The 27,774-nt window shown below is 43.0% G+C and overlaps 1 protein-coding gene across 12 annotated transcripts; it reads right to left on the bottom strand.

Annotated features, from left to right (window-relative positions):
* Positions 1-492: 492 nt before the first annotated feature.
* ccdc120b (coiled-coil domain containing 120b) lies at positions 493-27,720 on the bottom strand. 12 transcript variants are annotated; one of them, XM_055917366.1, is made up of 11 exons: positions 27,533-27,720; positions 18,036-18,124; positions 12,325-17,360; positions 11,137-11,255; positions 8,883-8,987; positions 8,660-8,780; positions 8,261-8,320; positions 6,467-6,617; positions 4,689-4,790; positions 3,302-4,318; positions 493-3,182 (listed from the first exon to the last, which is right to left on the bottom strand). In XM_055917366.1, exons 3-11 carry the CDS (start codon positions 12,371-12,373, stop codon positions 3,086-3,088), a joined length of 1,821 nt encoding a protein of 606 aa, XP_055773341.1. In that variant the 5' UTR covers positions 12,374-17,360; positions 18,036-18,124; positions 27,533-27,720; the 3' UTR covers positions 493-3,085. The 12 variants fall into 12 exon arrangements, with proteins under 12 accessions (XP_055773341.1, XP_055773342.1, XP_055773343.1 ...); XM_055917367.1 differs by having other exon boundaries at positions 12,325-17,325; XM_055917368.1 differs by having other exon boundaries at positions 12,325-16,892.
* Between the last annotated feature and the right edge of the window lie 54 nt (positions 27,721-27,774).

The raw sequence follows: 27,774 nt of genomic DNA, 5'->3' as shown, positions 1-27,774 counted from the left end.
TTTAGACCAGAGGAAAGAGTGCCTCCTACTGGCCCTCCAACACCACTTCTAGCAGCATCTGGTCTCCCATCCAGGGAATGACCAGGACCAACCCTGCTTAGCTTCAGAAGCAAGCCAGCAGTGGTATGCAGGGTGGTATGCTGCTGAATGCCCATCACTAGCTGGCTCCGTGTGCATGCCTGCCCATAAGCACAGCACACGTTCTGAAAATGACATGAGCTTTGCCAGTGTTTGACTGGACAGTACATGCTGTGTGGCTGGCAGCACCATAAGCTACACTAGCAAGCTATTTAAACATGTTTTAAATATGTCAAATTGTGCCAAATTCTTGAAACAAAGCCAAAGTCATTAGAATTAGGCTAATAAGGATGAACCGATGAAATGATCTATGACCTATGATATACATACTTTATTTGAGGCAAATCCCTCACAGTAATTACTGTAAATACATGAAAATCAATATAGTTTTTTAAAAATGATTCCAGTCCAAGATTTTGCATTTACCATGATGATACTTTATTTAAAAAAGATCAATGAATGTACCCCATCCTCCTCAAACATAAACTGTACAGTGTACTCACCCCTTTGAAATATGGACATACTGTAATAGGATGAAAAAATATCAGGAGAAAAACAGATAGGGATTTCAGTCAATATATCACAAACAATTCCAGTCAATCAACATAGCTCATTCTCCGAAAAGCTACAACTAATACACTTGTAAATGTTAGTTAACACCACACTTCTCTGTCTGGTGCTGAATGGGTTTTATGACAGTTTTATGATGTATTTCACAAATAGATACAAAATGTTATAAGTTCATAAATATACAATATATATTCTGGATAAATTTCCTTCTAGCTAAATGTATATTCATTTATGTTTTACAGACATAAGTACATCACCTGAAAAATACATTTACGACCCCCAATGCACAGCAGTTTGGTCATCAGTTTCAGGTTTAGACTAGCTTGAAGAAATTCACACACTAACTATTGAATGTGAAAACACCAACATTTAAAACCAATATAACATTCCATTAAAGGTACTTGAGATAAAAGGAATAGCTTTACCTGTAAAACATGTCAATAGATGAAGCCATGACATTAATCAGTTAAAATGAATAAGCATTATTAGCTACTCATACATTTCTTTCCAGAGGTATTCATTTCCTAACATTCAGGTTGTTAGTGATGCCCTTTTATAACGGTATAATCATGAACCTGTCACGCCCTGGCCTTAGTATTATTTGTTTTATTTATTATTTTAGTTAGGTCAGGGTGTGACATGGGGTATGTGTGTATTTTGGGGTATTATATGGTTGAGGGGGTGTTGGTTGTAGTTTATGGTTTTGTGTTGAATGTATGTATCTAGCTGTGTCTATGGGTGTGTAGTTTTCTAGGAAAGTCTATGGTGGCCGGAATGGGTTCTCAATTAGAGACAGCTGATTTCTGTTGTCTCTAATTGGGAGCCATATTTAAGGCTGCCATAGGCTTTAGCTGTTTGTGGGTCATTGTATATGTAGACGTAAGTAGTTTGTGTGTGCACTTGCGTTTTAGGTTTTACGATCGTTTGTTGTTTTTGTTAGTGTGTATAAGTGTTACGTGTTCATCTTCGTCGTTATAATTAAAGAAGATGTATTCAAGTCATGTTGCGCCTTGGTCCTCTCTTTCACGTCAACACGATCGTGACAGAACCTAAGATACACAAGAACAAACAAGCACATGTCATGGGAAGCTTATAAAAGGGCCGTTCTTGAATTGCGGTGGTATATCCGAATGGCATTAATTACTTTAAATCATTTTTACCATTATAACATTGTGCCACCAATAGGAGTAGCGTACAACATGATACAACGGAAACGTAATCTCATACTACCACATTTATGAGTTCTGACATAAGGCCTGCTCATGCCAACAGTCCCATCCCCTAGCCCTGTTCTAGTTAGACCCTTTTTCATTTCTCGACATTAAGTTGACATCAGTTTATAAAGGAATTTTGAATCAAATCTAGCTTATTATCATGATACATACAGATCCAAATATAGGGTTTATTGTTGATAATGTTGTTACAATCTTATAAATACATAATATTATACACTACATCACTTTAATCGTGAATGTCCAAATGAGCCACAAAACTTCCACAATTGGGTGGGATGGACAATTTCTCCATCCCACTGCTGCAATTGGTTAAGGCTTTTGACGTTCATAAAGTGCTCTGAAGCAAAACGTGCTACGCAACTGAATGAATAGAAATTAATAGAAAGTTCATTAAATGACTGTCATAGACCTCTAAAGTCCTCAGGTTTTTATCTGAACTTGACTATTATGCCCTTTCAGCAGTTGGACTCTTAGGAAATGCAGAAAAAAAGAGTTTGCATGAAACAACAATTTGGCAACAACAGGAATTTCTTTCATTTGTTGATTGAAGACCAAGCTTTGAAAGGATTTGTGTTCACTTGAAAAACATGAGAAATATCAAGCACGGTTGAAATGTGTATGTTTGATGGACAGATGAAGAGATAAGACATATATATTCATGTTTACAAACAGGTTAATTTACACATTCACTGATGTGTTTAAATACTTTTTAGTTGATATGAGTTCATTATATATTTTTGTAAATCACAAGACACTAAATTACCTCTTTTATATAACTATTCTTTATATCTCACAAGATACAAAATAGTAATTTAGAATACATATACTTTATTCTGTAAAAAATTATATATTGGGAGATTTGTTAGGTTAAACAAGGAGGATGTTTGTTACATGTGGCTTGGGTCTGACCAACCATAGAATACAATACAGTATACAGTAGCTACAGAATAACAATATATTCTGTGACTCCTGGGACAGCTCCAGTGCAAATCCATTTCTCACTTTGCGATCTAGTGGTCAAAAGTTGGTGGGCTCATTTTCAACAGAGGGCATTCAGAACAGCTTTACAGTCTTTTTCTGCTGTGGTTGTAATGTTTTTTTTTAGCTTGTGAGGTCACCTTATATCAGCTCCTTTTACAGTGTTCGGGTCTGTCTGTCTGTCTGTCTGTGCACATGTGTGTTTGAATATATATTCAGCTACATCAGACCAAAGTGCCAGGGTCAGCACTGGGCTCCTTTGGAGTCATGTCTTGCATCTGAGGATGAATGGGCTCTTGATAGAGTGAGAACTCCATTGACCTGCCATAGAGAGGGCACAAATCATTACAGTACTCAGCAAACAAACATGATCAAAAGTACTCTAATGTGCACCTGAGTGAATGTTACCAACAATCATTCCTAAGTAGAGAAATACTCACCTTCCATGCAGTGGGTGGCCATGGAAGCTGGCTGACTGAGACATCTGGGACCTATGGAGTGGATCACCTTGTATAGACTGAGCCTGGTGCACCAAAGGGTGGGGGTGTGAGAGACGGGAGACCCCTGCATCATGCCCCTTTGATGTAGGGGTAGGGTAGCCGAGGGCGTTCCTCAGATACCAGTCTCTGAGACCCTCCAGCGCCAAGGCTTTATGCAGACTCCTCGTCGAGTCCTCAGGGGTGGGGAGAGAGAACTGGGGAGGCCTGCAATTGAATGATGGGCCGGACAGCTCAGTCTGGAAGGGGTGCAGGTTGGGAATGGAGGAGGTAGTGGAGCTTGGGGCAGGGTGGGGAGACTCATAGGCAGAGAGCAGGATGGCGTCCTGCTGCAGGGGGATGAAGGGTCCGCAGGACTTGGTCCGGGTGACTTTGACTCTGCGATGCTCTGCCTGGGAGCTATGGATCACTCTGGGACTGTAGGAAGGGGCAGCGCTGGGAAGATGCACCTGGGAGTGGGAGAAGCCATTGGCGTGAGGAGGCACTGCAGCAGTGGACGATCGAGGAGAGGAAATGTCCTGCCAGATTCTACCTGTTGACTGGTACAGCTGGTGTTGCACTTGCATCCTCTGTTGCTTTCCCCAGATGTAATCCATTAGGAGCTCGTTGTAACCCCCCCCTTCTGCTGCTTCTACTCTCCCACCCATGGACAGCCGCAGGTTGGCCTGCTCCTGTCTCTCAGGACTGCCCAGGTGGATGTGCCTCAGCTTGCCGTCAGTGAGGGCCTCAGAGCTCTTGTAAGGCCCTCCTCTGGGGGGCATCCCATTCCTGGGGGCTGGGTCCTCGGGGAGACTGGAGCGGTCAAGCAGGGCCTCAGAACTGTTGCTCCGCCGGGCACGGGAGCTGTAAGGGCAGCCTCTGCGCTCCGAGGAGGAGCCTTCCTGGGCCAGGGGCTCCATATGTGGTACATCCAGGCTGCCAGACCACTGCTTTAGTGAAATCCCACCAGAGTCATCTGATCTGAAGGAGCGATAGATGAGCATTTGATGGGCTTATTGTGATAGTGTGTTTACATTATGACAATAACCTATCTTTACATTTAGATTTTCAAATGATTGAATTTGTCATATCAAACCTATGAATACAAAAATAAATTTTAAAAAAGAGCATGATATAAGTCAATATAACACTAAGCACCTGATTTCTCACAAAATAAAATCATCTTGGGAGCCTTGACTGGAATCTTGAGAGCCATCACTGGCATGTTCTGTAGCCTAATTACCTGCTGCACTCATTGGTCATTCGGTAAGCCTCTCTGTCATCATAGTGGGTGGGTAGCAGTGGATGTGCTGCATTAAGCAGAAGCACTGGACCAGAGGAGGAATATTACCTGACATGAACACTGATTGGGGCGGTTCGGGCGAGGGGGGGGGAAGCAGGAACACTTCTGCCTTCAACATTAGATGCACTCCTTGGTAGAGAATGACTAGGGCTAGGGAGAAACATCAGAACATAGCATTAGACACAAAAAGAAGGAGTGCTTTACACATATATACAGTCTTGGCCAAAAGTTTTGAGAATGACACAAATATTAAATTTCACAAAGTCTGCTGCCTCAGTGTCTTTAGATATTTTTGTCAGATGTTACTATGTAATACTGAAGTATAATTACAAGCATTTCATAAGTCTCAAAGGCTTTTATTGACAGTTACAGGAAGTTGATGCAAAGAGTCAATATTTGCAGTGTTGACCCTTCTTTTTCAAGACCTCTGCAATCCACCCTGGCATGCTGTCAATAAACGTCTGGGCCACATCCTGACTGATGGCAGCCCATTCTTGCATAATCAATGCTTGGAGTGTGTCAGAATTTGTGGGTTTTTGTCTGTCCACCCGCCTCTTGAGGATTGACCACAAATTCTCAATGGGTTCTTAAGGTCTGGGGAGTTTCCTGGCCATGGACCCAAAATATTGATGTTTTGTTCCCCGAGCCACTTAGTTATCACTTTTGCCTTATGGCAAGGTGCTCCATCATGCTGGAAAAGGCATCGTTCGTCACCAAACTGTTCCTGGATGGTTGGGAGAAGTTGCTCTCGGAGGATGTGTTGGTACCATTCTTTATTCATGGCTGTGTTCTTAGGCAAAATTGTGAGTGAGCCCACTCCCTTGGCTGACAAGCAACCCCACACATGAATGGTCTCAGGATGATTTACTGTTGGCATGACACAGGACTGATGGTAGCGCTCACCTTGTCTTCTCCGGACAAGCTTTTTCCAGATGCCCCAAACAATCAGAAAGGGGATTCATCAGAGAAAATTACTTTACCCCAGTTCTCAGCAGTCCAATCCCTGTACCTTTTGCAGAATATCAGTCTATCCCTGATGTTTTGCCTGGAGAGAAGTGGCTTCTTTGCTGCCCTTCTTGACACCAGGCCATCCTCCAAAAGTCTTCGCCTCACTGTGCGTGCAGATGCACTCACACCTGCCTGCTGCCATTCCTGAGCAAGCTCTGTACTGGTGGTGCCCCGATCCCGCAGCTGAATCAACTTTAGGAGATGGTCCTGGCGCTTGCTGGACTTTCTTGGGCACCCTGAAGCCTTCTTCACAACAACTGAACCGCTCTCGAAGTTCTTGATGATCCGATAAATGGTTGATTTAGGTGCAATCTTACTGGCAGCAATATCCTTGCCTGTGAAGCCCTTTTTGTGCAAAGCAATGATGACGGCACGTGTTTCCTTGCAGGTAACCATAGATGACAGAGGAAGAACAATGATTCCAAGCACCACCCTCCTTTTGAAGCTTCCAGTCTGTTATTCGAACTCAATCAACATGACAGAGTGATCTCCAGCCTTGTCCTCGTCAACACTCACACCTGTCTTAACGAGAGAATCACTGACATGATGTCAGCTGGTCCTCTTGTGGCAGGGCAGAAATGCAGTGGAAATGTTTTGGGGGGATTCAGTTCCTTTGCATGGCAAAGAGGGACTTTGCAATTCATTTCAATTCATCTGATCACTCTTCATAACATTCTGGAGTATATGCAAATTGCCATCATACAAACTGAGGCAGCAGACTTTGTGAAAATGAATATTTGTGTCATTCTCAAAAGTTTTGGCCACGACTGTACACACACACACACACACACACACACACACACACACAGTGACATTACCTGATAGAGCTGGTCACAGAGTTACGGCGTGTTCTCATTTCATAGTATATCTCCACTGGGGACAGTTTCCGACAGACCTGGTGGTCTAGGCTGCCCAGACGTGGCTGGGACATGGAGCGGTGGTCTTCTGCCACACTGGGAGAGGACTCCTCTGAGGGAGGGAGAATATGGGGTTTGGTCTTAACTAGAGTCACTAACTCACAATTGACACGCAATTACAGTAAACAGGTCATTCTCTTTCATGAACATAATCAGGCAGCAGCCGTGTAATTCAGAATTTAACAAGGAGAAATGTGATTCTTCGCCGACTCTCATTTTCAAGATCTGTCATCCAGTAACTGATTTATAAACTATGAATGTGAAGAGCACCAAATAATACAATCTCTCTTTTTCTGCGGCATCACAGAATAATGTAATGATACTAACTCCGCCTAGACATTTTGAGAATATTTTGCACAACTGATATACAGTTGAAGTCGGAAGTCTACATACACCACAGCCAAATAGATTTAAACTCAGTTTTTCACAATTCCTGACATTTAATCCTAGTAAAAATTCCCTGTTTAAGGTCAGTTAGGATCACCACTTTATTTTAAGAATGTGAAATGTCAGAATAATAGTAGAGAGAATGATTTATTTCAGCTTTTATTTCTTTCATCGCATTCCCAGTGGGTCAGAAGTTTACATACACTCAATTAGTATTTGGTAGCATTGCCTTTAAATTGTTTTAACTTTTTTTCAGGTAGCCTTCCACAAGCTTCCCACAATAAGTTGGATAAATGTTGGCCCATTCCTTCTTACAGAGCTGGTGTAACTGAGTCATGTTTGTAGGCCTCCTTGCTTTTCAGTTCTGCCCACAAATGTTCTATAGGATTGAGGTCAGGGCTTGTGATGGCCACTCCAATACCTTGACTTTGTTGTCCTTAAGCCCTTTTGCCACAAATTTGGAAGTATTCTTGGGGTCATTGTCCATTTGGAAGACCCATTTGCGACCAAGCTTTAACTTCCTGACTGATGTCTTGAGATGCTTCAATATATCCACATAATATTCCTCCCTCATGATGCCATCTATTTTGTGAAGAGCACCAGTCCCTCCTGCAGCAAAGCGCTGCCACCCACATGCTTCACGGTGGGGATGGTGTTCTTCGGCTTGCAAGCCTCCCCCTTCTTCCTCTAAACATAACAATGGTCATTATGGCCAAACAGTTCTATTTTTGTTTCATCAGACCAGAGGACATTTCTCCAAAAAGTAAAATGTTTGTCCCCATGTGCAGTTTCAAACCATAGTCTGGCTTTTTTATGGCAGTTTTGGAGCAGTGGCTTCTTCCTTGCTGAACGGCCTTTCAGGTTATGTCGATATAGGACTTGTTTTACTGTGGAAATAGATGCTTTTGTACCCGTTTCCTCCAGCATCTTCACAAGGTCCTTTGCTGTTGTTCTGGGATTGATTTGCACAGAACGCATCTCCTTCCTGAGCGGTATGACGGCTGCGTGGTCTACATGGTGTTTATAGTTGCGTACTATTGTTTGTACAGATGAATGCGGTACCTTCAGGCGTTTGGAAATAAATGTCCAAGCAGATGTCCTAACCGACTTGCCAAAACTATAGTTTGTTAACAAGAAATTTGTGGAGTGGTTGAAAAACGAGTTTTAATGACTCTAACCTAAGTGTATGTAAACTTCCAACTTCAACTGTATTTGTGGAACAGACAAAGATAACTGTTCAATGATTTTACAGACCAGCTTTTACAGATTCAGTTGTTATTATTGCATTTGCAGCTCTGGCTGACTCACCATTGTCATGGGACGTTGAATCTGACATGGAGCTAGTACTCTCCGACATCACTGTGTCCTCTGGAAGATAAACAAACACAACCTGTCATCACAGGCAACAACAACCTCAGTAATACATAATAAATAAAGTTTGTTTTATTGTCACATATACTGGATAGGTACAGTGAAATGTTGTTTTACACAGTACAACACAGGCAGGAAATGGAGACCAAATACACAGGCCATCACAGCATCGGAAAGGAGAGGAAACTGGCTCATATAAAAGTTCAATTCTATGTGTGGTGAGACGTTGTTCACCCTTTTCTCTGTGGATATCATGGTACTGTAACATTGTGCAATATCTTTATGTATAGCTGTTAATACATCTTGGAACTCTTGCTGTATGCAGTACTACCTTACCTGTGTGGCATCCACGGTGAACGGTCCTCCTGCTGTTGGGGACATTCCTGTCTGGCTCCGAGTGTCTGTACAGAGCACCACTGAAGAGTGTTTTCATCTGCCTTCGCTGACCTGTCTCATCCTGCACAAAGCAATAACTTAGTCAGTGATGTGTTGATAACCAGTATTAACAGACATATAGGTCCTCTGTGACCAGTGTCATAGTCTCTGAATGTTCTCTGACCTCTCCCTTGGTGTTGTTATGTGCCAGGCCAGCCCTGCGCTGTACAACAGGAGCTCTCTCTCCTGTCTCCAGGGGAAAAGCATGTGGGACCATCCCGGTCAGTTCCTGCAGATATTTTCATACTTCTTTTTACCACTATTTTCATACGGCCAATGCCAAGTCAAATTTCATACTGTCTGTAATTAAATATATCAAATAGCAATAGGAACAAACGTAATAAACATTTGTATCATACACAGGCTGGAGACTGTAACAGTGTATATTAAAATTAGCTAGAACTAATGCTACTGTGATAATATGAACATTGGTCAATAATAGTATCATTTGAATGGTAGTGCATCAAACCACCACATCTAATGCACTAAACAGTATATAGAGAGCATTTCCATGCATGAATAATCTTAGTCTGGAGAGAAACTGAGACACATCTGTGTTGAATTCTAAACCAAAATCAGGGGAAATGTGTGAAACAGCTGTGAGTGAAAAGCTGGATTTGGTGCCTGGTAAAGTATTTTGGTCTCTGTCTCTGGAGAAATCAGGCTAACATTCATATGCTTTCGCTACATATTCTTGACTGACACTGCTCTGCAAGGGGAAAATGTTAAAGGGTGACTGCACTTCCTGATTTTACCTCGTTTTAGATTTGGTTTATTAAGAAAGGCTCGCGGCCATGACTGAATTAGAACGTGAGTTGGTTTAGTTCTTAACGTTTTTTTTTTCATTTAAACTAGGCAAGTCAGTTAATAACAAATTCTTATTTACAATGAGGGCCTACCCCGGCCAAACCTGGTCCAATTGTGCGCCGCCATATAGGACTGCCAATCATGGCCGGATGTGATGAAGCCTGGATTCAAACCAGAGACTGCAGTGATGCCTCTTGCACTGAGATGCAGTGCCTTAGACCGCTGCGCCACTCGGGAGTCTAGGTGTGTGTTTTGATGTGGGTGTCTCTTGTGTGTGTTCGCAGGTGGGAAGAGTTAGCCAATTTATTTTGGCAATTAGCTTTAGCCGGCTGGTGTGCGAATGTGGCAAAGTTGGTTTGACTTTGGATAGCCCCCAGTTAGGAGGTGTCAATAAATTACACATTGTAAATGAGACAATATTTTGTTGCTCACCTTTTAGTTCTCATTAAATGCTTTCAATATTTGTAAATCCATTTCTACAATTTATCGTTGGTTTGAGATTTTTAAGTCATTGAAATTTTAACATATTGTTCCATGTACATTGTGTAATTTGCAGAAGGTCCCTAACTAGCCCTATAGGGATTTCCAAAGTCAACCCAAATTTACCACAGCATTACAATTGGGTCACGTACAGCTGCACTCTGAAATGCTGATTACTTGTGTGCTGCCAGCTGTGGGCATGTGGACATTGTGATGCAATTTCGACCACAAGTCTCACAAAACTCTGTTTTTGACGAGAATGACTTTGACCAAAATTATCCTATTTACACTTTGTCAATTTTGACAGTAGAATAAATGTTTCTGACTCATTTCAATGCCCCTTAGGCTGTTTCCTAAACAAGAAGTTGCTTTTTAAGGGCAGTTGCTCTTTAAACTTTGCTTTGTAACAACAAGTTGCCAAAAAATTGTTCTTTCATCTGTGCAGCCAAACTCATTGAGCCTGATTTATTATTTCAGGTGGTTGAGGTTTACAGGGGTTGAGAGCTTCTCTGTATTGAGTCAGATACAGAAAACAAACCTAACGTTGGTTCTTGCTTTCCATTAATCTGATAAAGCACACGTCTCGATAGCATGGCTTGAGTGTATGGAGCCATTCCCTCTAACGTGCTTTGAGCCCTACAATAGTTTAAAGGTAGGAGAGAGGAACTGACCTGAGCCCAAAAATGGTTAAAAGGTAGGGGAGAGGAACTGACCTGAGCCTGAAAATGGTTAAAAGGTAGGGGAGAGGAACTGACCTGAGCCTGAAAATGGTTAAAAGGTAGGGGAGAGGAACTGACCTGAGCCCGAAAATGGTTAAAAGGTAGGGGAGAGGAACTGACCTGAGACCTACAATAGTTAAAAGGTAGGGGAGAGGAACTGACCTGAGCCTGAAAATGGTTAAAAGGTATGGGAGAGGAACTGACCTGAGCCCGAAAATTGTTAAAAGGTAGGGGAGAGGAACTAACCTGAGCCCGAAAATGGTTAAAAGGTAGGGGAGAGGAACTGACCTGAGACCTACAATAGTTAAAAGGTAGGGGAGAGGAACTGACCTGAGACCTACAATAGTTAAAAGGTAGGAGAGAGGAACTGACCGCCTCCAGCAGACACACTTGTCTCAGCTCTCCCACTCGGCTGCTGAGGATGTCCTCCAGGATTTGCTTTCTCTCCTGTAGTGCGGAGATACGCTCAGCTTGCAGCTTGCTGTCCTGATCTACACACCAAAAAACACGTCAACATGTTCAGTTAAGACAACAATTATACAATTACTATGTAACAGCAATGGTGTTACTAAGTACCTAATATCAGAAACCCAGAACTAAAATATTGCGTACTTGTGCCAGATGCTCGATTAAGTTCTGGGGGCAGATGTGTTAACAATCAAGCTTCATTTATATAGCTGATTTCAGACATAAATGTAACACAATGCACTTAACCCCCCCCCGGCAGGTAGCCTAGTGGTTAGAGCGTTGGACTGGTAGCAAGATCGAATCCCCGAGCTGACAAGGTAAAAATCTGTTGTTCTGCCCCTGAACAAGGCAGTTAACCCACTGTTCCTAGGCCGTCATTGAAAATAAGAATTTGTTATTAACTGACTTGCCTAGTTAAATAAAGGTAAACATTTTTTTTTAAATAACTAGCCCCCCCAGAAACAAAACAACAACGAAAATAAAAAACATAATTATGTTAAGAGGATAGAAAAAACTAAACAATTACAAAAACTGAAATACTAAAAAAGCACCCTAAGGAAAAGCAAAGCTAGAAAAGTATGTTTTAAGATCCCTTTTATATATGTCTACAATTTCGGCCCCCCTCAGGTTCTCTGGCAGGCTATTCCAGAGGCAGGGAACATAGTAACTAAAAGCTGCCTCTCCATGCCTCTTGGTCCTAGGCTTTGGGATAGTTAAAAGGCCAGTACCAGAGGACCTGAGGGACCTACTGGGTACATAACTCAAAAGCATGTCTGATAGTTAGAAAACATACTACAACGAAGAGCGGAAGCAAGGCGGTTGCTCCACCCCACTTTCTCTACAAGTTTTGGGCAGGTCTATGGGCCAAATGTCCCATGCCCTTCCGAAATTCGAAAGATGCAAATACCTGCGAAATCGGGAATTGTCCAAATTATCGGTGACAAAGAAATCTGTACAACGGAACAAAGTTCCTTGTTAGTCGCACATCCCAGTCTGTTGACAGACACCACAATACCATCCTATCTTACATGCGTCTGTCCACGCGAGATCACTAAATACCCCAACATCTCTTTGTGAAGGTGTAAAACTCACCTGGAGAACCCACACCCATGGATGTGAGGAGACGCCCTTTGACCTCCATGTGGTCTGATTCGTGAGGTCGTGCTTCTCAAACCTCAGCGAATCAAAACCTCACCTACTGAGAGAGTGCAATGTGGTAACAGAAAGAGACAGAGCATTTACATTTTAAGTAATGTGACTAAACACAAATAGGCCTACAGTTAACACAGAATGTGACAGACTATCAGACCTAGCCTGTCTATGTCCATTGTATGTGCATTATTGAAAAAGTATGCTTTTTGGAATTTGTATGGCTTCACGTTAACAGGTTCATTCAAAGGTTTTCTTAAGCACGGCTGTGCTGCTGTCGTAGGGACGAGGAGGAGCCGATCTGCCTGTCTGACTGCCTGTCTGACTATCTATACTAAACAAAAATATAAATTCAACAATCAACAAAGGATTTTACTGAGTTACAGTTCATATAAGGAAATCAGTCAATCGAAATAAATTCATTAGCCCCTAATCTATGGATTTCACATGATTGGGAATACAGATATGCATCAGTTGGTCACAGATACCTTAATACATCAGATAACCAATCAGTATCTGTTGTGACCACCATTTGCCTCATGCAGCGCGACACATCTCCTTCGCATAGAGTTGATCACTGATGATTGTTGCCTGTGGAATGTTGTTCCACTCCTCTTCAAAGGCTTTACAAAGTTGAGGGATATTGGGGGGGAACTGGAACACGCTGTTGTACACGTCGTTCCAGAGCATCCCAAACGTGCTCAATGGGAGACATTTCTGGTGAGTATGCAGGCCATGGAGGAACTGGGATATTCTCAGCTTCCAGGAATTGTGTACAGATCCCTGCGACATGGGGCTGTGCATTATCATGCTGAAACATGAGGAGGATGGCTGTGGATGAATGCCACGACAATGGGCCTCAGGATCTCGTCACGGTATCTCTGTGCATTCAAATTCCCATTGATAAAACGCAATTGTGTTCATTTTCCGTAGCTTATGCCTGCCCATACCATAACCCCACCATGGGGCACTCTATTCACAACGTTGACATCAACAAACTGATCGCCCACACAACGCCACACACGCTGTCGGCCATTTGCCCGCTACAGTTGAAACCGGGATTCATCTGTGAAGAGCACACTTCTCCAGCGTGTCAGTGGCCATTGAAGGAGAGCATTCGCCCACTGAAGTTGGTTACGACACCAAACTGCAGTCAGGTCAAGACCCTGGTGAGGACAAAGAGCACGCAGATGAGCTTCCCTGAGACAGTTTCTGACAGTTTGTGCAGAAATTATTCGGTTGTGCAAGCCCACACTTTCAGCAACTGTCCGGGTGGCTGTTCTCAGACAATACAGCAGGTGAAGAAACCAGATGTGGAGGTCCTGGGCTGGCGTGGTGGTCTGCGGTTGTGAGGCCGGTTTGACGTACTGCCAAATTCTCTAAGACGACGTGGGAGGCGGCTTACGGTAGAGAAATTTGAATTCAATTATCTGGCAACAGCTCTGGTGGACATTCCTGCAGTCAGCATGCCAATTGCACGCTCCCTCAAAAATTGGAGACATCTGTGGCATTGTGTTGTGTGACAAAACTGCACATTTTAGAGGGGCCTTTTATTGTCCCCAGCACAAGGTGCACCTGTGTAAAGATTATGCTGTCTAATCAGATTCTTGATATGCCACACCTGTCAGGTGGATGTATTGTCTTGGAAAAGGAGAAATGCACACTAACACAGATGTGAACTAATTTGTGCACAACATTTGGGAGAAATAAGCTTTTTGTTCATATGGACATTTTCTGGGATCTTTTATTTCAGCTCGTGAAACATGGGACCAACATTTTACATGTTGCGTTCATATTTTTCTTTACTGTAGGTAAAATGTATCTCTTAGCGCTGACAATAATGTCTTAGAAGACGAGTGAGAGCGAAACAGCATAAATAATGTATGGAGAAGAAAAGATGGAGAGAAACCTAAACCATGTGTGTGTTTAATGTCTCAATTGTAATACAAAAAAAAGAATGAACCAAAAGTAACAGCAATGACCTTGCCCTGAAAGTTAGACAAAATAATACTGTGTTTATGCACAGTTGTACACATTCACTGAAGACAGCAGGGACCCAACATTTTATATTGTGACAGCATTCTCCACACAGTGGCTCCAAAACTTGTTTGTGTTGTGAGGCGAGCCTTTGGGATTTTCTTGTAACTCACCAAATAAACAAAAACAATATTTTTTGTCAGAAACCCAGGAACATGGTTCACAAGTGGGTCCTGAAGAATCATTTTGGAAAAGATGTTGTAAGGGGGTTAACAGAGATACACTACATGACCAAAAGTACGTGGACACCTCCTCGTCGAACATCTCATTGCAAAATCATGGGCATTCATATGGAGTCACTCCAGAGAACGTGTTTCCACTGCTCCAGAGTCCAATGGCGGCAAGCTTTACACCACTCCAGTCGACGCTTGGCATTACGCATGGTGATCTTAGGCTTGTGTGCAGCTGCTGGGCCATTGAAACCCATTTCATGAAGCTCCCAACGAACAGTTCTTGTGCAGACGTGGCTTCCAGATGCAGTTTGGAACTTGGTAGTGAGTGTTGTAACCGAGGACAGACGATTTTTACGCGCTTCAGCAGTCAGCAGTCAGCCTACCACTTTGCAGCTCAGCCGTTGTTGCTCCTAAACGTTTTTACTTCACAATAACAGCGCTTACAGTTGACTGGGGCAGCTCTAGCAGGGCAGACATTTGACTAACTGACTTGTTGGAAAGGTGGCATTCTATGACAGTGCCAAGTTGAAAGTTACTGAGCTCTTCAGTAAGGCCATTATTATGCCAATGTTTGTCTATGGAGATTGCATGACTGTGTGCTCGATTTTATACATCTGTCAGCAATGGGTGTGGCTGAAATAGTCAAGTCCACTCATTTGAAGGGGTGTCCACATACTTTGTATACACAGTGTATATCTGACATCTCAACAAGAAGCTTTGAAGCATGCCGGCATTGGCCAAAGCTTGCTCATCTCAGTCTAAATAAGTCAAGAGGTAGCCTATCATTCTACTTTATGGTATTATCCTGAATTCCATGAAAGCTTTGTTCCAAATCAGGCCTTATTCCCTTACGTTACAAAGAGAGCATACAGAAGTGATACTATTCAGTGCCAAAGCATCTCTCGCTGAGACTCCAGAATCTCAGTCATAAACAACAGGCAGCTCCTTGCAGTCTACTAAATAATAAAATGCTTCTTTCCTAAACAAAACACCATCAACATCACAGAATGCCTCTAGGGGTAAGACTACGGTTTGATCATTTCTAAGATGTGTACAGATAACGGCACCATATTATCATAGTTAAAAATGTAACATTTATCTACCACCTCAGTCATACAATACAAGAACTCCATGCTTCACATACACTATATGTCCAAAAGTATGTGGACACTTGCTCGTCAAACATCTCATTCTAAAATCATTGGCATTAAAATGGAGTTGGTCCCGCCCTTTGCTGCTATAACAACCTCCACTTTTCTGGGAAGGCTTTCTACTAGATGTTGGAACATTGCTATGGGGACTTGCTTCCATTTAGCCACAAGATTAGGCCTGGCTCGCAGTTGGCGTTCCAATTCCTCCCAAAGGTGTTCGATGGGGTTGAGGTCAGGGTTCTGTGCAGGCCAGTCAAGTTCTTCCACAACAATCTTGACAAACCATTTCTGTATGGCTATAGCTTTGTGCACAGGGGCATTGTCATGCTGAAACAGGAAAGGGCCTTCCCCAAACTCTTGCCACAAAGTTGGAAGCACAGAATCTTCTAGAATGTCATTGTATGCAGTAGCGTTAAGATTTCCCTTCACTGGAATTAAGGGGCCTAACCCAAACCATGAAAAACAGCCCGAGACAATTATTCCTCCTCCACCAAACTTTACAGTTGGCACTACGCCTTGGAGCAGGTAGCGTTTTCCTGGCATCCACCAAACCCAGATTTGTCCGTCGGACTGCCAGATGGTGAAGTGTTATTCATCACTCCAGAGTCCAATGGCGGCTTGTGTGCGGCTGCTCGGCCATGGAAACCCATTTCATGAAGCTCCCGACGAACAGCTCTTGTGCAGACGTTGCACGATTTTTACACGCTGATCGCTTCAGCACCCGGCAGACCTGTTCTGTGAGCTTGTGTGGCCTACCAATTCGCGGCTGAGCCGATGTTTCTCCTAGATGTTTACACTTCACAATAACAACACTTACAGTTGAACGGGGCAGCTCTAGCAGGGCAGAAATTTGACGAATGAACTTGTTGGAAAGGTGGCATGCTATGACGGTCCCACGTTGAAAGTCACTGAGCTCTTCAGTAAGGCCATTGTACTGACAATGTTTGTCTATGGAGACTACATGGCTGTGTGCTCGATTTTATACACCTGTCAGCAATGGGTGTGGCTTAAATAGCTTAATCCACTATTTGAAGGGGTGTCCACATACTTTTGTATATATAGTTTACCTCACACATTTCACATGGGCTCCAGTCATGGAATTGAGGCGGTCCTGTTTGCTCATACTAGTGTGAAGTTCCCCCTGTGTGACCTATTGAGAGACACAAAGGAGCCTCTTAAACAAACAACTGTCACAGTAACGATTCACTGTGTATTGACACTGACAGTCTGACCCAGCCCATCACATGAATCCACTCCATTCTTATTCATTTAACTTAATCTGCACTGAAGAGAACATTGTTATTGACCAAAGGGAGGTGGTTTACCAAAATTTGACCTAAATTCTTAACAATGTGCCATTCAACAGTCTAAAAAAACATGGGGATAAGGAGCAAGACAGAGATTGAGAGGAAAAATGGAGAGACAGACAGGAACAGTTGGGTTTACCAGCAGGAACAGCTGGGTTTACCAACAGGGACAGCTGGGTTTACCAACAGGGACAGCTGGGTTTACCAACAGGGACAGCTGGGTTTACCAACAGGGACAGCTGGGTGTTCTCTTGGAGGGAAGTGGCGAGTTGATGCCTGGAGCCATAAGGTAGGCATCTAGGATTATTTTCCTTAACACAAACCAATCAATACACAAAGCACAGCAAGGCAGTGTGAGTAGCTAGATCTCAACATTCCACAATCAGTTTAGAATGTTTATAAATAATCAAGATAAGTTCATAAGTAATCAAGGGAAACATGGCATGAGAGGGGTGAGGACCAGGGGTGTCTGGTAAAACACAACAGGACTCCTATGGTGTGAGTCAGAGGTAACTACTGACACATCAGGATGGCAGATGTGTTCTGAGAACACACATTTGTTCACAGGTACAATAACTCAGCACTAAAATCACATTCCTGAATGAATCCTACGGGAAAGAAAGGAGTTTTAGAGGAGAATCCACACTCAGTAAGACCAAATTTGATGAGAGACAGATCATAGAAACAACAGGGATTAACTAGATGAAATGGACACCACGGAGTTTTAACAATATGATAAGGCTATAGGAAGGGTTGGGGAGTAACTGATTACATGTAATCTGATTACCAAAAAACAAAATGTATTCAGTTATGATTGATACAACAATGGCGCCGGAGAGGAGGGCTGCCGTCTTATCGGCTCCAACCAACCATGCTATTTAAAAAAAAAAAATGCGTTGTTCGTAAGTTGTTTTGTACATAATGTTGCTGCTACTGTCTCTTATGACCAAAAAGAGTTTCTGGACATCAGAACTGCAATTGCTCACCTCAAGCTGGACGAAGAGTTCTTCAATGAGTCGGACGGGAGGGATATACTACTACAGACACCCAACCAGGCCCAGATCCCCGTGATTCGCTGGAGAAGGAAACAGAGATTTCATGGAAAAAGATCAGGGTGCCTTGCAAGAAGGATCAGGTGACGAGTGGCTAATCTGCCCTTGCCTTCCGTCCTACTAGCTAATGTTCAATCGCTGGAAAATAAATGGGACGAGCTGAAAGCACATATATCCTACCAACGGGACATTAAAAACTGTAATAACTTGTTTCACCAAGTCGTGACTGAACGACGACATTAAGAACATACAGCTGGTGGGTTATACACTCCATTGGCAGGACAGAACAGCAGCCTCTTGTAAGAAACGGGGCGGGGGCCTATGCATATATGTGAACAACAGTTGGTGCACGATATCTAAGGAAGTCTCAAGGTTTTTCTCGCCAGAGGTAGAGTTTCTCATGATAAGCTGTAGACCACACCATCTACCTAGAGAGTTTTCATCTGTATTTTTCGTAGCTGTCCACCACAGACCGATGCTGGCACTAAAACCGTGCTCAATGAGCTGTATACCGCCATAAGCAAACAAGAAAACGCTCATCCAGAGGCACAGCTCCTATTGGCCGGGGACTTTAATGCAGGGAAACTTAAATCAGTTTTACCTAATTTCTATCAGCATGTTAAATGTGCAACCACAGGGGAAAATATTCTAGACAACCTTTACTCCACACACAGAGATGCGTACACAGCTCTCAATCGTCCTCCATTTGGCAAATCTGACCATAATTATATCCTCCTGATTCCTGCTTACAAGCAAAAATTAAAGCAGGAAACACCAGTGACTCGGTCTATAAAAAAAGTGGTAAGATGAAGCAGATGCTAAACTACAGAACTACTGGAATATGTTCCGGGATTCTTCCAATGGCATTGAGGAGTACACCACATCAGTCATTGGCTTTATCAATAAGTGCATCGAGGACATTGTCCGAACAGTGACTGTACGTACATTCCCCAACCAGAAGCCATGGATTACAGGCAACATTCGCACTGAGCAAAAGGGTAGTGCTGCCGCTTTCAAGGAGCGGGACTCAATACAGGACTAAGATCAAATCGTACTACACCGGCTCCAACGCTCATCGAATGTGGAAGGGCTTTCAAACTATTACAGACTACAAAGGTAAGCAAAACCGAGAGCTGCCCAGTGACACAAGCCTACCAGATGAGCTAAATAACTTATATGCTCGCTTTGAGGCAAGTAACACTGAAACATGCATGAGAGCATCAGCTGTTCCGGACGACCGTGTGATCACGCTCTCCACAGCCAATGTGAGTAAGAGCTTCAAACAGGTCAACATTCACAAGGCTGCAGGGCCAGACGAATTACCAGGACGTGTACTCCGAGCATGAGCTGACCAACTTGCAAGTGTTTTCACTGACATTTTCAACCTCTCCCTGTCTGAGTCTGTAATACCAACATGTTTCAGGCAGACCACCATAGTGTTCTTGGGCACAGCGACTAAGGTAACCTGCCTAAATGAGTACCGACCCGTAGCACTCACGTCTGTAGCCATGAAATGCTTTGAAAGGCTGGTCATTGCTCACATCAACACCATTATCCCAGAAACCCTAGACCGATTCTAATTTGCATATGGCACCAACAGATCCACAGATGATACACTCTCTATTGCACTCCACACTGCCCTTTCACACCTGGACATGCTATTGTGAATGCTAGTGTGAATGCTATTTGTTGACTGCAGTTCAGCGTTCAACACCATAGTGCCCTCAAAGATCATCACTAAGCTAAGGACCCTGGGACTAAACACCTCCCTCTGCAACTGGATCATGGACTTCCTGACAGGCCGCCCCCAGGTGGTAAGGGTAGGTAACAACACATCAGCCACGCTGATCCTCAAAAAGGGGGCCCCTCAGTGGTGCGTGCTCAGCCCCCTCCTGTACTCCCTGTTCACTCATGACTGCACGGCCAAGCACGACTCCAACACCATCATTATATTTGCTGTTGACACAAAAGTGGTAGACCTGATCACCGACAACGATGAGACAGCCTATAGGGAGGAGGTCAGAGACCTGACCGTGTGGTGCAAGGACAACAACCTCTTCCTCAACGTGCTCAAGACAAAGGAAATGATTGTAGACTACAGAAAAAGGAGGACTGAGCACGCCCCCATTTGCATCTACAGGGCTGTAGTGGAGTAGGTTGATGTGGACACCAAGATCCTTGTCATTCATATCCCAACAAACTAACATGGTCCAAGCACACCAAGACAGTCGTGGAGAGGGCACGACAAAACCTATTCTCCCCTTGGAGACTAAAAATATTTGGCTTTAAAAAAAAAATGTTTTTAACCAGGTAGGCCAGTTGAGAACAAGTTCTGATTTACAACTGCGACCTGGCCACGATAAAGCAATCAGTGCAACAAAAACAACAACACAGAGTTACACATGGAATAAACAAATGTACAGTCAATAACACAACAGAAAATGACTATATACAGTGTGTGCAAATGGTGTGAGGAGGTAAGGCAACAAATAGGCCATAGTAGCGAAGTAATTACAATTTAGCAAATTAACACTGGAGTGATAGATGTGCAGATGATGATGTGCAAGTAGAAATACTGGTGTGCAAAAGAGCAAAAAAAACAAAAAAACAATATGGGGATGAGGTAGGTAGATTGGATAGGCTATTTACAGATGGGCTGTGTACAGCTGCAGTGATCGGTAAGCTGCTCAGATAACTGATGCTTAAAGTTAGTGAGGGAGATATAAGTCTCCAACTTCAGCAATTTTTGCAATTCGTTCCAGTCATTGGCAGCAGAGAACTGGAAGGAAAAGCGGCCAAAGTAGGTGTTGGCTTTGGGGGTGACCAGTGAGATATACCTGCTGGAGCGCGTGCTACGGGTGGGTGTTGTAATGGTGACCAGTGAGCTGAGATAAGGCGGAGCTTTACCTAGCAAAGACTTATAGATGACCTGGAGCCAGTGGGTTTGGCGACGAGTATGAAGCAAGGACCAGCCAACGAGAGCATACAAGTCGCAGGGGTGGGTGGTATATGGGGCTTTGCTGACAAAACGCATGGCACTGTGATTGGAACGTCTTGACCAGAGTTATTATGTGTTTTGCTTGTTTAGTGTTGGTCAGGACGTGAGCTGGGTGGGAATTCTATGTTGTGTGTCTAGTTTGTCTGTTTCTATGTCCAGCCTAATATGGTTCTCAATCAGAGGCAGATGGTACTCGTTGTCCCTGATTGAGAATCATATATAGGAGGCTTGTTTTGTGTTGGGATTTTGTGGGTGTTTGTTTCCTGTCTCTGTGGTTGTCTGCACCAGATAGGTCTGTCTCGGTTTTTGCACATTTTGTTATTTTGTATGTTGTTTGTAGTGTTTCACTTGTTCTTTTATTAAACATGTTGAACACTAGCCGCGCTGCACTTTGGTCCTCTCCTTCACCTATGGAAGAAAGCCGTTACAGTGATAGACTGCATCCAATTTGCTGAGTAGAGTTTTGGAGGCTATTTTGTAAATGACATCGCCGAAGTCGAGGATCAGTGGATAGTCCGTTTTACGAGGGTATGTTTGGCAGCATGAGTGAAGGAGGCTTTGTTGTGAAATAGGAAGCCGATTCTAGATTTAATTTTGGATTGGAGATGTTTAATGTGAGTCTGGAAGGAGAGTTTACAGTCTAGCCAGACACCTAGGTATTTGTAGTTGTCCACATATTCTAAGTCAGAACCGTCCAGAGTAGTGATGCTAATCGGGCGGGCGGTGTGGGCAGCGATCGGTTGAAAAGCATGCATTTAGTTTTACTAGCGTTTCAGAGCATTTGGAGGCCACGGAAGGAGTGTTGTATGGCATTGAAGCTTGTTTGTAGGTTTGTTAACACAGTGTCCAAAGAAGGGCCAGATGTATACAGAATGGTGTCGTCTGCGTAGAGGTGGATCAGGGAATCACCCGCAGAAAGAGCGACATCGTTGATATATACAGAGAAAAGAGTTAGCACAAGAATTGAACCTGTGTCACCCCCATAGAGACTGCCAGAGGTCCGGACAACAGGCCCTCCGATTTGACACACTGAACTCTATCTGAGAAGTAGTTGGTGAACCAGGCGAGGCAGTCATTTGAGAAACCAAGGCTGTTGAGTCTGCCGATAAGAATACGGTGATTGACAGAGTCGAAAGCCTTGGCCAGGTTGATAAAGACGGCTACACAGTACTGTCTTTTATCGACGGTGGTTATGATATCGTTTAGTACCTTGAGCGTGGCTGAGCTGCACCCGTGACCAGCTCGGAAACCCGGATTGCACAGCGGAGAAGGTACGGTGGGATTCGAAATGGTCAGTGATCTGTTTGTTAACTTGGCATGGGTCCTCAGAGAATCCTGACGGGTTGCATCCCTGCCTGGTATGGCAACTGCTCGGCCTCCGACCGCAAGGCACTACAGAGGGTAGTGCGTACAGCCCAGTACATCACTGGGGCCAAGCTTCCTGCCATCCAGGACCTATATACCAGGCGGAGTCAGAGGAAGGCCCTAAAAATTGTCAAGGACTTCAGCCACCCTAGTCATAGACTGTTCTCGGCAAGCGGTACCGGAGCGCCAAGTCTAGGTCCAAGAGGCTAAATAGGTCCAAGAGGCTAAATAGCTTCTACCCCAAGCCATAAGACTCCTGAATAGCTAATCAAATGGCTACCCAGACTTTTTGCATTCCCTCCCAGAACGCTGCTGCTACTCTCTGTTATTATCTATGCATAGTCACTTTAATAACTCTACCTATAAGTACATATTACCTCAATTACCTCGACACCGGTGCCCCCGCACATTGACATTGACTCTGTCCCGGTACCCCCTGTATATAGCCCCGCTATTGTTATTTACTGCTGCTCTTTAATATTTGTTATTCTTCTCTCTTACTTGTTTTTTTGTTCTGTTTTTTGAGGTATTTTCTTAAAACTGCATTGTTGGTTAAGTAAGCATTTCACTGTAAGGTCTACACCTGTTGTGACAAATACAATTTGATTTGATGTTACAAGCTAAAATATTGTAATCAGATTACAGATACAGATTTTGAAAAACTAGATGATTACTAGTTTGCCTTGGCAGCAGCTAATGGGGATCCATAATAAATACAAATACTTTTAAATTCAGAAAGAATGTTTGCGAAACAATACAATGACACCTTTCTGTTTTCTCAATGACATGGTACTCTGGTACTTCTGTAGACTTTTTAGACAGTTGTCCCATCGCGCACTAGCGACTCCTGTGGCGGACCGGGCGCAGTACACGCTGACCTGACACGTTCGCCAGGTGTACAGTGTTTCCTCCGACACATTGGTGTGGCTGACTTCCGGGTTAAATGGGCATTGTGCCAAGAAGCAGTGCGGCTTGATTGGGTTGTGTTTCGGAGGACGCACGGCTCTCGACCTTCGCCTCTCCTGAGTCCGTACGGGAGTTGCAGCGATGAGACAAGACTATACCTACCAATTGGATACCACGAAATTGGGGAGGTACATTTTTTGGGGGGGGAAATAAAGGTAATAAAGGTAAGGAAAAACCCTGGCTATAGGCTACAGGAAATATATAGGACAAAACAAAGGAAGATGCTAGGAGTTAGACAATGGTTATGGTGATAAAGATGAGCTGTGGAGGGAAACATGCGGATTAAAACATGAACTGTACTGTGAGCGCAGGCAGGCAGCCCCTGTGCAGCATGCAAACCAGCCAGGAGTTTAATATTTAATTCCAGGGGGATGGACACAAGGTCAAGGCTGGTCAAGGCTGCAGGGTAGGGCAGGCCTCTCTCTCTCTCTCTACCATGTTCACTCTCACAACACCACGTATCCTTACAAACTTAGCTTATTATATGATAATATTCACAAGCTGTATAGCCCCACCACTGCAGGTCAGGCAAAAACCCATACACAGCTCAGTTAACAAATTGTCTGTCCAAATACCTATTCATTTGCATATTTAGTGCATACTACTTTAAATAATGTGATATAGGCTACTTCTGTATGTCATTGCCAAAGGGAAATCCTTTGTTATTCATAGCAACCCGATACCTTGATACTATTATGATGTTGATGCTAGAAGCAGACACAGAACAGCAGCTGAAATGTGACCTCGGCTCCAGTGCAGACAGACAGGGTAGGATCCAGTGACACACTCACTCCTGGTAGTGGCTACAACCATTATTTACACAGCAGCTGGCTGCTTCTGTCATGAACTGTTAAATGACACAAACTCACTTCAACAGATATGCTACATATACACTAATAAGTAACCAATTTTTTTAAGTAACATTCTCTGACCAGCATCCTTTTTTTAGAAGAGATCTCTCTCATAAGTAAGCATTGCTGTATCACACAGATGTCTTTAAAATACCGGCTCTCTTCTGTAGCTGTGCCACATTTTCTCTGTGTTCGTTCACGTTACTTTCTTCACCTGACTTAATTCTGATAATAATAGTGTAGTAATGTATGCACTATTCCCAGAAGACAGTTAGGGAGAATAAACCATTACCATAACATAAGGGGTGGAGGATAGAAAGTTAACAAGAGAACTGAGGAAATGCCCACAACTGGGAAGGAACTTCAATTGAAAATGAGTTTGAAATACATATCTTAGCATATGCATTTTTGCCAAAAAATAAGTTTTCCATTTAGTTAATTCTATAGTCATTTTAATTTGCTTACCCCTCAAAATGTCCAATGTTGGTTTTGCCCGAGATAGGTGAGTTAAGGGGCTCCAAGAGATAGTAGGTATATGTTTGTTCTGGCTCTAGCTGTTCTCCCTGTATCACTACAATATAATTATTTCCTAATCTAAAGAATGAAGATCATAAAAGACATGAAGTCAAAAAGAGCTAATTGGTGCACTAAAAGTCATGTTTTTAGTCAGCAGAAGGAGGGAAGCCATTTTGTTAGTAAATACAGTCCTCGGGATGTATTATGGTCTGGTCTGTCTGCCTCATTCAACAAGCTGCACCTGAACAGCCAGCCACCAGCTGGATCCTGTGGAGGGTTTATGGAGGGTTGGAGGGTCAGGTGACATTCCAATATGATCTCTTCTCACTCTTTGTACCTCCCTGAACTACTGATCATAACATGCTTATCAGCACAGCCCTGGGTAGTTTAGCACATGGGGGCTAATCCTATGGCAAGCCCAGTATTCCCATTTTGAAACCCTTCCCTCTGCCCTTGATGGCTCGCTTCCCTATGTCGATCTGAAACAACTGTACAGGAGAAAGCAATCCAGTGATTCCTCCCCCTACTACATATCTGGTAGGTTCAAAGTAGAAGAGTATGGAACGTGTCCCTATGTCCAGGGAGATAATTAATATACTGTTTTCCCATGATCCATAATACATGAAGGGATCTCTATGTATTCCAAATCAAATGCTATGTCACATGCACCAAATACATCGGGTATAGACTTTACCGTGAAATGCTTGCTTACGAGCCCTTCAACAACGCAGTTAAAAAATAATAATCCAAAGAAGGCCTTGAAGTGAAAAATGTTGTCCTCGTAATCGCCAGCGCTTGATATTGGTTCAAAAAAATCTTGACACATCACAATGTGTATGATACAAGGTATACCACTTTGTGCACTTCCACCTATCCAACTGAGACTGGGTCAGTTTGGGTGTGACCCAAGGAGATCCTTGAGTAGATCCTTATGTCCAGCAGCTTATAAGTACTTTCATGGAACATCAAGCTAGTTGCTCAAATCCTATCAGTCCGTGTCAGTTGGAACTTGGGCTTCAAGAAAATAGTGTGCACAAACCATACCCCTATAGACAAGCACTCAAAAAGGTTTACTGTCTGCCATTCACTGACTTTCTGACAATTGTTTACTTCACGTTCTGTAACATCCTCTAATTGTCATGCATAATGAACTCAAAGACCATGCTAAAAAGATCACTTCTAAAGTGATCCGTACCAAAAATGTAACACTGCATTGGCAACAACGTAGAAAATCCCTTTCTGAGAACAGCAGTGTTTCTCAGACAGACCAAAGCAACAGCAGTGAATTACCCTGAGGCACTGTCCAGGACAGATTTGGACAAGTCCCTCAGATCCTGGCAGCTCTAGATATCCTTGTTCAAGAATGTGTTCATACGTGTTAATACCAGCACTGGTTAAATGAGTGTGGGAACATGCACACCTTACAGACATCATCTCTAATAACTCCACTGTTAAAGCTGAAATGATAAACAAAGTAACCATCTTAACATCTGTAGGATAGTCTTAGACACTAAAAGGGACAGATTACAAAGAAATTGCTTTGGAAAACAAGCAGTAAAAATTCTACGTTGTAACTGCATTAACTATTGATGGGCCCTGTGTACTTACTGTATGTATATGTATGTTCCATATCATCCTATGCATGTATGCAGCAACAGCTCGAGGAGATGATACACGTATGTCAGAAAACACTACAAACATACAATTTTGCAGTATTCAGAATAAAATCTTGAAATCTCCTGGCAATTTAGTGTCCAACACGATATGGGAAGTCATCAATGTGTCATGATGAAATGTCAAAATGTACGGTATGCTACAACCAGTAGTAATCACAACCCCAAATAGACAGATGTTTTGGTTTTTCATGTGAGACAGGATTAGAACGCAGTGGGAAGGCAACAAATACATTACCGTGTCAGTAGTGAGGTTGTCAAATAGTATAATTATAAAAAATATATATTACTTATTAAAAATTGTAATTCTAACAGCGAGAGACATATGGCCATCACTACCATTCAATTAAACCCGGTTAAATAGGCTAAAACCACAATAGCCTACGCAGATGGACACCAACAGTAGGGTTGATGAAGGCATGTATTGCATTTCTTTATTGCGTCAGGACAGACTTTGAATGCACGTTTTGGCTGTAAAGTAATTCTACAAAATTATATTGCAGAAGGTTACTTGCCTGAAAAGGAACCCAGTGATGAAGATTTGAAATCGCAAATTAACGAAGACGTGACATGAACTCATGTATTGTGGCTACAATATTTTCCGTGATGTACACGTCCCTATAATGTTACAACGAAGAGTTCATAGAGCCTATAGAATCCCATCCCTGAGAATATGACTGATGTGTGCTGAGGTCTCCATGGTGCTGTTCAATGTTGTAAAGCCACGGGAGACTGCCCGATCAAAGCCTCGAGATTATGTTCTTTGACTAAAATGTTACAATGTAGCCTAGCAATTGCCCATTCGCTATAATTTCCAGATATTGTTCTTCTGCGTGTCCAATGTGGCTCCATATTCCAATTGAAATTCATCAGCTGCCCTTTTCTCGCGCGTCTACAACCCCCATCCTCCCTTGCGTCGATGCCTTGCGCTGCGCATCTCAAACAAACGTGAAATCTGTTTTCACGGGAAAGGTTGTCCTACTTGGATAAGATATGTTTTTAATAGCATGCTTCATGTCACACAATTACAATTTAACTCATGTTTTAGAATTAAATAAATACCTGCGTTTTGCAAGAATACATGTCCAAGGCGCTTGTGTCGTCCTGCATTACCGTTTGCTCAATTCACAAACCATGGTCACACCTAATATATAAATTAGTAACGCGCTTCAGCCTTATAAAATAACCAAATAGCCTATAGCTAGAAGACCGAGGTAGTTTCTTTCAGTATGGTCATTCACTGCCTCCTGTTGTAGCCTCATATTTAAAAATGAATCCTATCCTGAATAATTTTTTGTTGTTGA

This window comes from Salvelinus fontinalis, chromosome 3, assembly GCF_029448725.1.
Source record: "Salvelinus fontinalis isolate EN_2023a chromosome 3, ASM2944872v1, whole genome shotgun sequence".
Taxonomy (NCBI): Eukaryota; Metazoa; Chordata; class Actinopteri; order Salmoniformes; family Salmonidae; genus Salvelinus; species Salvelinus fontinalis.
The sequence above is the reverse complement of the archived record's forward strand: the minus strand, read 5'-3'. Positions and strand labels throughout refer to the sequence as shown.